Genomic DNA, 9,894 nt, shown 5'->3' on the forward strand with positions numbered 1-9,894 from the left:
TGTTTGTCCAACTTGTTTTCCTGCTCTCAGGCCCTGCCTGCTCCAGTCCACAGCTCCAGGCACCCAGCTGGCTCTGGGGGAGGCGGCAAGGCTTTGTCCTTCCATGCTGGGAAGAAGAGAACTCCAAAGCAGAGCAACAAAGGAGCTCGTTTTGGGGGTGAGAGGGAGTGGTAGGAGCACAAGGTTGTGTAAAACTTCCCTGCCTGCTCAGAACTGGCTTTTCACAAAAGCACCTGTAAGCAATTTTTCCATGTTATCTGGTGCAACAACATTATCTAATGGGCTTAAAATGAGCTGGATTAATTTTTTTTTTAAATCCTGAATGCTGAGGGGGAACAAAAACCACATGCAGGAAGCAAAAAAGCTCAGGAACACTGAAAACAATTTTTAAAATGACTCATCATGTGCTACTCAGTGAATTCCCAGCGAGCCAAACAGCAGCTGCCTCCTACGATACTTGGGCTGTGCTTTTTTCCTTCCAAGACTGAGAGTGTTTCCTTAGCAGTTGGTTAATGAGGAAAGGCTGAGAGAAGGTGGCCTTTGGGCACCTCCAGCTGAATGTTGTTCCTGCTGCATCTCCTTGTTCTTTCCCTTTTGGTTTCTGGTGGCACTTTTGGACCTTGATGCTCCTTCCTGACCAACAGTGTGATGTGGAAAAGGCTGGTAAACAAGTGTGATGCTGAAATTCCTCCACCACATTCCTTCCCTTCCAGCCTTGCTTTAATCATGGAAACATCTGTGTTTTCAGTCAGCTTTATTGATAAAATAAGTTTCCTGTACACAATTCTAGCCATAAATCCTTTCCAAGCCATCTGAGTTACAAAAATAACAGGTATGCCATGAAAAATAGTCACTCCACACACTGTGAAGGCTCTTCAGAATCCTGAAGTGATCAGGGCAGGGGGCTGAGAGGGGAGACATATCAAATGTGAGGGCTGGGAGTAGATAAATTAAGTCACATTTCTCTTCAATTTACAAAAATAAACACTAATCAAGCATTATTTCATAATAGAGCAACCTCCAAGTACTGCCACAGACCAACAACCCTCCTCTGGAGTCAGAAGCCAAGGCAGAATTCAGCCATGGAGCTGCATCAGCATCAAAGGGGTGGAAATGTCTCTGACACCAGTCAATGGCTGAAAAGATGTTTCCAGAAAAAGGAACTTCAGCAACTGAACCCAAAATTTCTCATAAAGTTTGCAACAACAGAACACTCCAGTGAAAAAACGTTGCTTCTGGCAAACCACGGCAGAAATGCAAAATCTAAATCACAGCAGCACTGGCAAGGTTTTACAGAAAATAACAGCAGGCAAGAATATTCTGTGCTGGAGCTAAAATGTTCCCCAAAAAATTCCCCTTGGATGTTGAGCAAGTTTGGAAATGGTTCTAACTTTGTTTCCATGCAGGTGAATGTCCTCAGTGTGTTGTTAAGCCTGGAAGGTGCTCTGGGAGGAGAAGCAGCAGTTTCTCCATTTATAAAATGTGCTGTGAAAATGAGCTGATTTATATAAATTAATGGAGGCCCAGGAAGCTGGATTTAAACTGGCACCTTGGAAGTGCTGGATCTGAGTTCCTTCTGTGGTGTTGTCACTGAAAATCAAACTTGCCTAAGTGGTGATTTCAGAATAGTTCAGCTCTGCTTAACTCACCTTAAAACCTTTTTGGTGACTGGTTAGTACTGAAGAAAGGGAAAATCAGAGTATTAATTGCAGGCTGCCAACCTTGCCCTGAGCTGCTCCTCCTCCCACCCACCTTTCTGCAGCCACTGCTTGGGTGCTTTCCAGTTGCTGTTTCCCACTTAGGAAGTTTAGTCCCATCTATTCCTTCTCCAGTGTGGCTTTTTCTGCCTCTCTGCCCTTCCATCAAACAGGTTTGTTGCAAAATGAGGATTTATTAAAAAAGAAACCAAAGGAAGAAATGTGGATCATGCACAAAGCATATTCATAAGTTACTCCTTTTTAGCCAGAGATTGGACTTGAAATCTTACCTTTTCTTATAGAATAGTTGCACTGAAACTTTGCATGAGCAATAACTTATATAAATTATTTGAAATCTCACCTTTTATCTGCAAAATGATTTCATATAAAAGAAATTCCCATGAATCCACTTCCTGCTGGAGTCAGACCCATGGCAATGAGTCTGTCACACCAATGTAATTTATTTCACACAGTATAAAAGCCACTGAGCTGGAGTTTGACACGTCCTCTTGCTGGTGCCCTATTCAGGAACAAGTGCTTGACCAGTGAGCCCTGATGCTCCGTTGGGAAAGTGTGCAATTGAGGCTTTCTGGCTCCCACAGTCCTTAGCTCTTCCTCAGGCTCAAATCACTGCTTGTCACTAATCCTGACAGGGAGGTGCTCTCTGACGCATCCTCTTTCTTGAGGTTCAGAAACGATTCTCTAGTGATTTGGAGGATTTCTCTCAAGCCTTTGTTTTCTTGCTAAAACCAGAAAGAACAAGGCATTTAACAGGACTCCAGGAAGAAATCATGGGAATTACATTAGCAACCTTCCCTCTACTCCAAACTAATGCAAAAGGATTAAAATCCTTTGTCTTCTGCAACTGAGAACATCAGGTTTCTGACCCTCCTGCTCTCTCTGTTAGGGCTCCCCTCTGCACCCCACCTTGCGAGAAAGCTGGAGTGGTGAAATGGCACTTGCACCCCTCCAACCAGGGAAGTGTAACACAACAGGAACTCCACAGAACCGGCTGTGCTGCCATTCCCTGCCTTGCTCCCTGTTCCAGTGGTGTTCCACCCTCACCTCGAGCTGGGTGATGCGTTCCTGCTCTTTGCAGCCGTGCCTCTCATCGATCTCAATGGCCTTTCTCATCACTGCTGCCATTTCGGTGATCTGGTCCACGTGCACCTGCAGCTCCTGATACAAGAAAGGGTCAGTAATATATTAATTTAGCAATATATTTAACAAAATGAAGCATTAAATGTGCCTCATTTTAACTGCTGTGACAATTTATTAAGACACACCTAAATTTGGAAAATAAGCTCCCATGGTACGAGGCCACCATGGTCCTGTTTATCCAATCAATCTGATTTGTCCCACACTGACCCTTTATATCAGAAGTTTCTTAACTGTGTCTTCCACGGCCTCCAAATGGAGTCAGCCCCGTGCTTGCCTTGCCAAGGCCTTCCTGTGCAGCAGGAATTGCTGTGTATCATTTGCGATATGCAAAACAACTCAGCTGAGAGCAGCAGGGTCTGCAACATTCTTTCCAGTTGGAAACCTGATCCCCAGGACCAGCCCATGGACATTTATCTCTTCAGGACACCAGGGGCAGTGGTCATCCTTTCTATGTCCTGTCTTAGGAAACTCATGTTTGTCCTTCAGTCTTTTCTTAGATACTTCTGCTTGAATCCACCTCCAATTCCAGCTTATGTGGGATCTGGGTTTCAGAGGTTCAGGAAACACTGAAGGGTCACCACTGCCTTTCTCTGCAGAGCCTGTGCCCCTCTGGAATTCACTGCTGCCCAGTTAAGCCAGAGAGTGGAATGGTGTTCCCAGAAGCTGTTGTCTTGCATTGTCTTTTTCTCCACTTGTCTTTTATTCCAACTGTACTATGATGCCAAGTCTTTGTCATGCCCAAGCCCTAATTTCCTCCTCCAATGCCCACTCCCATGGGAGGGGCCAGGGAACAACTTGCTGTAAATCTTTATTTGCTGCTCAGTTTCCAGTGCAGGTGATGACACGAAACGTTTTTTCAAAGAAAACCCAAATTTAGCTTGGCAGGAAGCTGTGGTCAGGCAGGGATAAGCCTTGAGAAGGGCTGTGGGTTTCAGATATCCTGCTCTCCTCCCTCCTTCCTATTTTCCAGCTTCTGTGCCTCAGGATCATAATGACTTCAGGCCTGTTCCAAGGTCACTGATGTCAGATCAGATATTAAGATAAATCAATGATCTCCTGTAAACAGGCACTAAAGGTAAGAGCTGGCACTTGAGGAAACAGCCCTTTCTGGTACAGCTGAATTCCTTGGCTATAATGGATTTTTTACTTAACAAGAGAGAAGTGTTTAAAAAGTGCTTCAAGACTGTTCAACCTTACTGAATGTGAAGGCTGAGCAGGAGAAAAAGTAATGAAATTCCAGAAATCCTAAATGTCAGGTTAAGAGTAATAAATCCCTTTCATCAGGCATTCTTGTGGGATCAGGTTTAACAAAAATGTAGAAGCCTAAATCTCCAGTCTCTCCATAATATTGTGTGATATTGTTTTTTCTTTTTTTTTTCTTTTTCCTCAAGCTTTTAATCCACTGGAGTGCTCCTAAATGAAATTTCCAAGTCCATTTGAGGATGGATATAATTGTACTTTCCTGTGGTGGTGCTCCTGAGTCTGTAAGAGCTGTTATACCACGTGCTGAGGTAACTTCTTCTGCAAAGGATCTATACCTGTCCTTTTGTAAGATTTTATGCTAAAGATATAGTTTGAATCCAATAACGTTTTTCAATATTCCAAAGGGCTTTTAAAATATTTCTTTTAAAATTTATGATATTTAAGGTAAAAATATTTGAATATTGGATTTAAAAAGCTTGTTCTTCCTAGTAAGCATGGGTTCACTAATTGTGTGTTGGAGTCAAGAGCATTAAGCTAAAACCAGTCTAAAAATGTGAACATCACTGAGATCTGGCAGTGCAATAGGACAGTTGCTTTAAAGATCAAAGTAAAACAAAAGTAAATTAAGTAGATACAGTAATGAAAAGCTACTTGTTTAAAGTTTAAATAAGTGAGAAGCTGGTAAGGTTAAGTTACTGAATTGCTCAAGTTTCCTGTTTGTGTTGCATGGACTGGATTACAAAAATTAGGACTTGTCGGTAGTACAGTGATATAAAAAGTGAGACAAAGTAAGCTTTGAACTAATCCACTATGAAATGTTAATTTAAAAAAACAAAGGCAAAAACCTCAATGAAGTTCTTACCTTGGAATGTTGCTCTTTTAACTTTGTTATTATACTTGGGTCATCTTTTTTGCTGGCCATAAGCAGCCTGAACATCTGTTCTCTGTACTTGCTCATGATGAGCTCCAGAGCAGACTGATGCTCCTCCAGAGATGTGCGTAGTTCTGCCAACAGGATTTAAACTTCGGTTAGAGCTTAACAAAGAACCAGGACGGGAGGAGAAGTACATTCCTAGTGTACAGAATTCCAGAAGGAATTACACAACTGTGCTTACACCACAACTTGTTCTGACTGCTCCTAAGTTAGTTGTTTTTAGCAGTGGGAAAACACATCTCCAAACAGATCCCTCTATTGCAGAATTAAGTTCTATTTCTCCTCACTATTTCCAGTGGTGCAACTGGAACTTGGAAAGGATAGAATTTTCATGTTTTACCTTTATTTTCCTGCTGCAACTCCCTAATCTGTCTGTTTTCCTGCTGGATCCCCATCACCAGCGTGGACCGAGGGCGATGTCTTGCTACTTCATTGAGCTCTTGGATTTCTTCTTGGTACTGGGTATTGAAAAAACCAACAAGGCACAACATATTGAGTAAACAAAGGCTGACATTACACAGTAAGTCACAAAGCACCACTTCTCCTGTCAGTCAGGGTCTGTAACCAGCAAGACAATGTTTGGTTTTAAATAATAATATCAAACACACAAAGGTGTTGTTGACATGCTGTCCTCTAGAGACATAAAAGCACCACCTTTGTTTTTAAACAAGTTTCATTCCATAGATGTGTGTAGTGGGTGTTATTTATGCAGGTCAAGTTCACCATTGGGTAATTTAGAACTGATAGAGATGTGGTAGAGACAAACCATGAGGTATTAACCTCTCTATACTCACTGTGGCTTCCCAGTCCCTTAAACCACAACACTCTGTGGGTACAAGTCACACAGATCCGAGTGAGTGGATCCTGACTCCCAACAGAAGGCTAAATTCAATACTCTTGATCTGAAACCATGAAGCCTCGGCATGACGAGTTTTACAGGGCTGAATCACATGCAAGGTTTTATTATTTTATAGCCTTGTTAAGATATTCTGTGTTTTATTAACACGACAGGATGAACTCCCATATGGAAAGTCAGGAGACACCTTTACATTCTCCAGGAGTTCTCTACTGAAATCTACTCAATCTAATGACATGCCTTGACCATCAGAACAGAAATGATCACAAGTGAGAAAACCTTTTCACAGGATCCAATATACAAACACCCTATTTTTAGGTGGCAGTCACACCTCCAATAAAAACGCCTCTGGCATTAAAGGATTACCCGACACTGTACTGATTCTACAGCAGCACAGAAGTGACGGGATGCTGATGTCCCAGTGGAGTAACTAAGGTTGGGAAGCAAACCTGTTTCATGGCCTCGACCCTCTTGTTGAGCGCTGTGGTCTGTTCGATGAGGGCCTCGGCCGCGCTGTCGTGTTCCCGCAGCCGCTCCACCAGTGCCTTCGCGTCCGCCAGCGCCTTCTCGATCGTGCAGCTCATTTCTGAACATCACAAACCGTCATTTCCACCACACCCCCCAGTCGCTACGCACACAACAACTATCTGTGGGACAGAGCTTTGTTTTTTAGCCTGAAGCAGCTGGATGCAACCTCCTGACATTAGGATAATTAAGGTATAAATCCAGGTTTACAGCAGGCTGGAAGATTTTGATGAGTTAAATTGGCAGAGAAGGAACAGCTCAAACTGATGGAGAAGAGAAAACTGCTCAGGGAAAACTCCGAGAATTAAATTTCTTCGTGTCTATAAATGAACACAAACATCACTGCCTGGAATGGAACTGTGAAATTTTCTGCAGGATGGAGAAAGACAGCGAGGAAAAGGACCGACTGCCTAATTAAAATACCAGCTTCCAATTGCAGTAGCTGTTAAGAGAAATTACTTATGGCCACAATTGCCAAGCTTGCAAAATGCTTGGACATACCAGCATTTCCAAAACACTGGTCTTTACATTGAATTTTTTTTGTATTCATGTTCAGTCGACTAAGTTTCAAGACCAAGATTTTCAGCCTCTTTCATTTTCTTTTCAGAAACCTTGCACTTGTTCTACTGAGAAGGAAATCTACTTCAATTCCTTTAGCATCAGACAGCAGGGATAGAGGTTTATGAGAGTTATGGGACTTATTGATATCAGGCTTAATATTTGCTTTAGGAAATGTTCTAAGGAACAGCAAGAATCAGCTAAACCCATTTCTTAGCCAGGCTGTTTGGGAAAGTAAAGATTTTTGTAAGGATTAAAGATTATTGAGTCTTTCCTGAGCTACATGGAAAAAAAATGCTTCAAGTTGATTTTTTTTAACTTCTTCAGGCACCTTTCCAAATCTTTACGCCAAGCTTAAAGAAATCCTCAAATTTACCTCAACTGACCTTTTCCCACTGTCCTGGGTAAGTAGTAGAAGGAAGGATATTTCAATCACCAGAAATTCAACCTGCGTTTTCTGGGATTATGTGTGTTATCAAAAACATCCGGATTTTGGCACATAGATTCCTACAAACATTCCTAATGTTGATTCTTTCCTGTTTGTTTATCAAACAGCATTTTCATTTAAATTGCCATCTGATGTATCTGAGGTATCAAGTTCTTCAGCAAAGAACTACCTGTGTTATCACTGGTAGTTCATTTATTCACTCTGATTTAACAGTTTAAGTTCTTTTCAATATTAAATAGAAAGGAATCATTGTGCATTGTTTTTAGGGATCTGCTTTCCCTGCTTCTCCTTCCACTCTCAGATTCCTACTGGACCACAGAAATATCCCAGACAAGAGATGACTTTCTAACTTGCTGAACTGCTGCAGGAATTGATTTAGTGAGATCCATGTTTGAGTGAAAGGCTGCTCTTCAGATTTTCCTTAATTCACAGTCCATGTGTAAACGATTCAAAATTCTTTCTGGCTGCCTATGACAAACAAAACCTTTGCCTTATCCTGCAGTTGAGCTAAACCTGGGAGTTAACCTGGACATTCAGGGGGAAAAAACCCCAATTAATTAAATCTAATTGATTTAAACAAATTCGTATGGTATATTATTTTTATGAGCATGACTACAGGAACTAAATTTAATTATTCCTGAACTCTGCCCTACAAGAGATGCCCAGTTCAGAGCAACCTTGTCAACAGGTAGCAGAGCAACAACTCAGCCCAGCAACACTCCTCCTACACATCCATTCCCTGGCACTTCCTGCTATTTACTAATGGCTTCCATTAGCACATTAAAGAAAAAACCAACACTAAATAATTAAGATTTTTGTGCAATTGTTTAGTTTTCTGTCTCTTCTTTCCTTCGTATCCTCACTGGAGACCTCATTTTCCCACAGCTCCAGGTTTTACCACAGTGACCAGTTTGGCAGCGCTGAGCCAGGATGCAGTTTCCAAGGAATTCAGGCGGATGCAGAAGTCCACCAGCATTCCCGGTGGGACAGGGGCATCCCTGGGGTGTCATCGCCACATTCCCGCTGTGACAGGACCATCCCTGGGGTGTCATCGCCACACTCGGGCTGTGACAGGACCATCCCGGCGGTGTCACGGCCACATACCCGGTGGGACAGGACCATCCCGGGGGTGTCACCGCCGGGAGCGTCGCCTCCCCCCCCCCTCAAAACCCGCCGCCATCGCGACACTGGGGCGCGACAGCTGCGGCTGTCGCGACACCAGCGCCTGCCAAGACGAGCATCTGAGGGGTCCCTCGCCCGTCCCCGCTCGCGAGTCTGATGGAGGTGGGGGGGCTCCTCCTCCCTCACGGTTCTCAGCCGTGGGGCGGCCCGCCGCGAGCACGCGGCGCTCCTGATCGTCCGGCTGCGGCCCCTGCGGCGCCCCTTGTTCCCACGAACCCCTCAGGATACTCACTCATGCCCGGGGCTCCGGCGGCGCCGGGGTGAGCCCGGAGCGGCCCCGGCCGGTGACAAATGGCGGCCTGAGGGGCTGCGTCGTCCACCCGCAGGGGGCGCTGCAGCACAGGCCGCGCGCGGCTCTCGCGAGAGGACACCCCGCCCCCGCTCCATCACCGCCCCGCCCCAGATCTCGCGAGAGGTCTCGGCGCGCTCCCTGGGCCTCCCGAGGGGGGTTTGAGCCAAACGTGGGAAATTTGTTTTAAAATTGTTGATAAGCAGCTGCGCCGGGACAGGGGTGGTTAACGTATTGCGTTGTGAGCTGGGTTAGGCTGGCTGTTGGGCACGCCTTCTTCCCTGTGAGGGTGGTGAGGCCCTCGCACAGGTTGCCCAGAGAAGCTGTGGCTGCCCCATTCCTGGAAGTGTCCAAGGCCAGGTTGGAGCAACCTGGACTAGTGGAAGGTGTCCCTGCCCATGGCAGGGGGTTGGAACTGGATGAGCTTTAAGGTCCCTTCCAACCAGCAAACGGGGTCGAGTACTCATTAACAGACAAGTTAAGTAACGTGTGACCAACGAGCACTGGTGCCCTTGTTCGATAAAATGTAAAAACAGCGTGAAGTTTCAAAGAACAGGGAGCTTTTTGTGGAGCAAACTGGAATAAAGCACAGAAATCCCCCACAAACGGCAATGAAGCAGAGAATTCCTTCAAAGACTGGGATAAAGCAGAGGATTCCCTGGCAGCCTGGAATAAAACACAGAATTCCCTCAGAGACCGGAATATAGCAAAGAATTTCTTCACAGACTGGATTAAAGGAGAGAATTCCCTCACAAACGGGAATAAAGCAGATAATTCCTTCATAGACTGCAATAAAACACAGAATTCCCTCACAAACCGGAACAAAACACCCGACTCTCTCCCCGCGGGGCGCGCACCGCGGTCACAGATCTCGCGAGAACTCACCCTCTCCTCCACTGGTCCCGCCCCGAGGGCTGCCCTGAGCTCTCGCGAGATCCTGCGGCGCGCGCTCGGGGCGGGGCGAGGGCCCGGGGTGCACCGGGATCGGGACCGGGACCGGGACGGGGACAAGGAGCGGGAGCGGCACGAGGAGCGGGGCCG

The 9,894-nt window shown here is 45.2% G+C and overlaps 1 protein-coding gene across 4 annotated transcripts; it reads right to left on the reverse strand.

Moving 5' to 3' along the window:
- Positions 1–737: 737 nt before the first annotated feature.
- On the reverse strand, positions 738–9,700 carry FGFR1OP2 (FGFR1 oncogene partner 2). Of its 4 annotated transcripts, none has more exons than XM_027693485.1 (6): positions 9,684–9,700; positions 6,301–6,437; positions 5,336–5,453; positions 4,924–5,066; positions 2,763–2,876; positions 738–2,440 (listed from the first exon to the last, which is right to left on the reverse strand). In XM_027693485.1, exons 2-6 carry the CDS (start codon positions 6,433–6,435, stop codon positions 2,303–2,305), a joined length of 648 nt encoding a protein of 215 aa, XP_027549286.1. In that variant the 5' UTR covers positions 6,436–6,437; positions 9,684–9,700; the 3' UTR covers positions 738–2,302. The 4 variants fall into 4 exon arrangements, with proteins under 4 accessions (XP_027549286.1, XP_027549285.1, XP_027549282.1 ...); XM_027693484.1 differs by having other exon boundaries at positions 9,671–9,688; XM_027693481.1 differs by lacking the exon at positions 9,684–9,700 and adding an exon at positions 8,797–8,928.
- Positions 9,701–9,894: the final 194 nt, after the last annotated feature.

Source organism: Neopelma chrysocephalum, unplaced genomic scaffold (genome assembly GCF_003984885.1).
Source record: "Neopelma chrysocephalum unplaced genomic scaffold, ASM398488v2 Primary Assembly neopelma1_92, whole genome shotgun sequence".
Lineage (NCBI taxonomy): Eukaryota > Metazoa > Chordata > Aves > Passeriformes > Pipridae > Neopelma > Neopelma chrysocephalum.

Coding starts and splice junctions, on each gene's coding strand:
- FGFR1OP2 (XM_027693481.1), bottom strand. Junction 5,454..6,300: donor GGGTCGAGGCCATGAAACAG/GTTTGCTTCCCA, acceptor TTCAATACCCAG/TACCAAGAAGAAATCCAAGA. Junction 2,877..4,923: donor TAAAAGAGCAACATTCCAAG/GTAAGAACTTCA, acceptor TTCTTGTATCAG/GAGCTGCAGGTGCACGTGGA.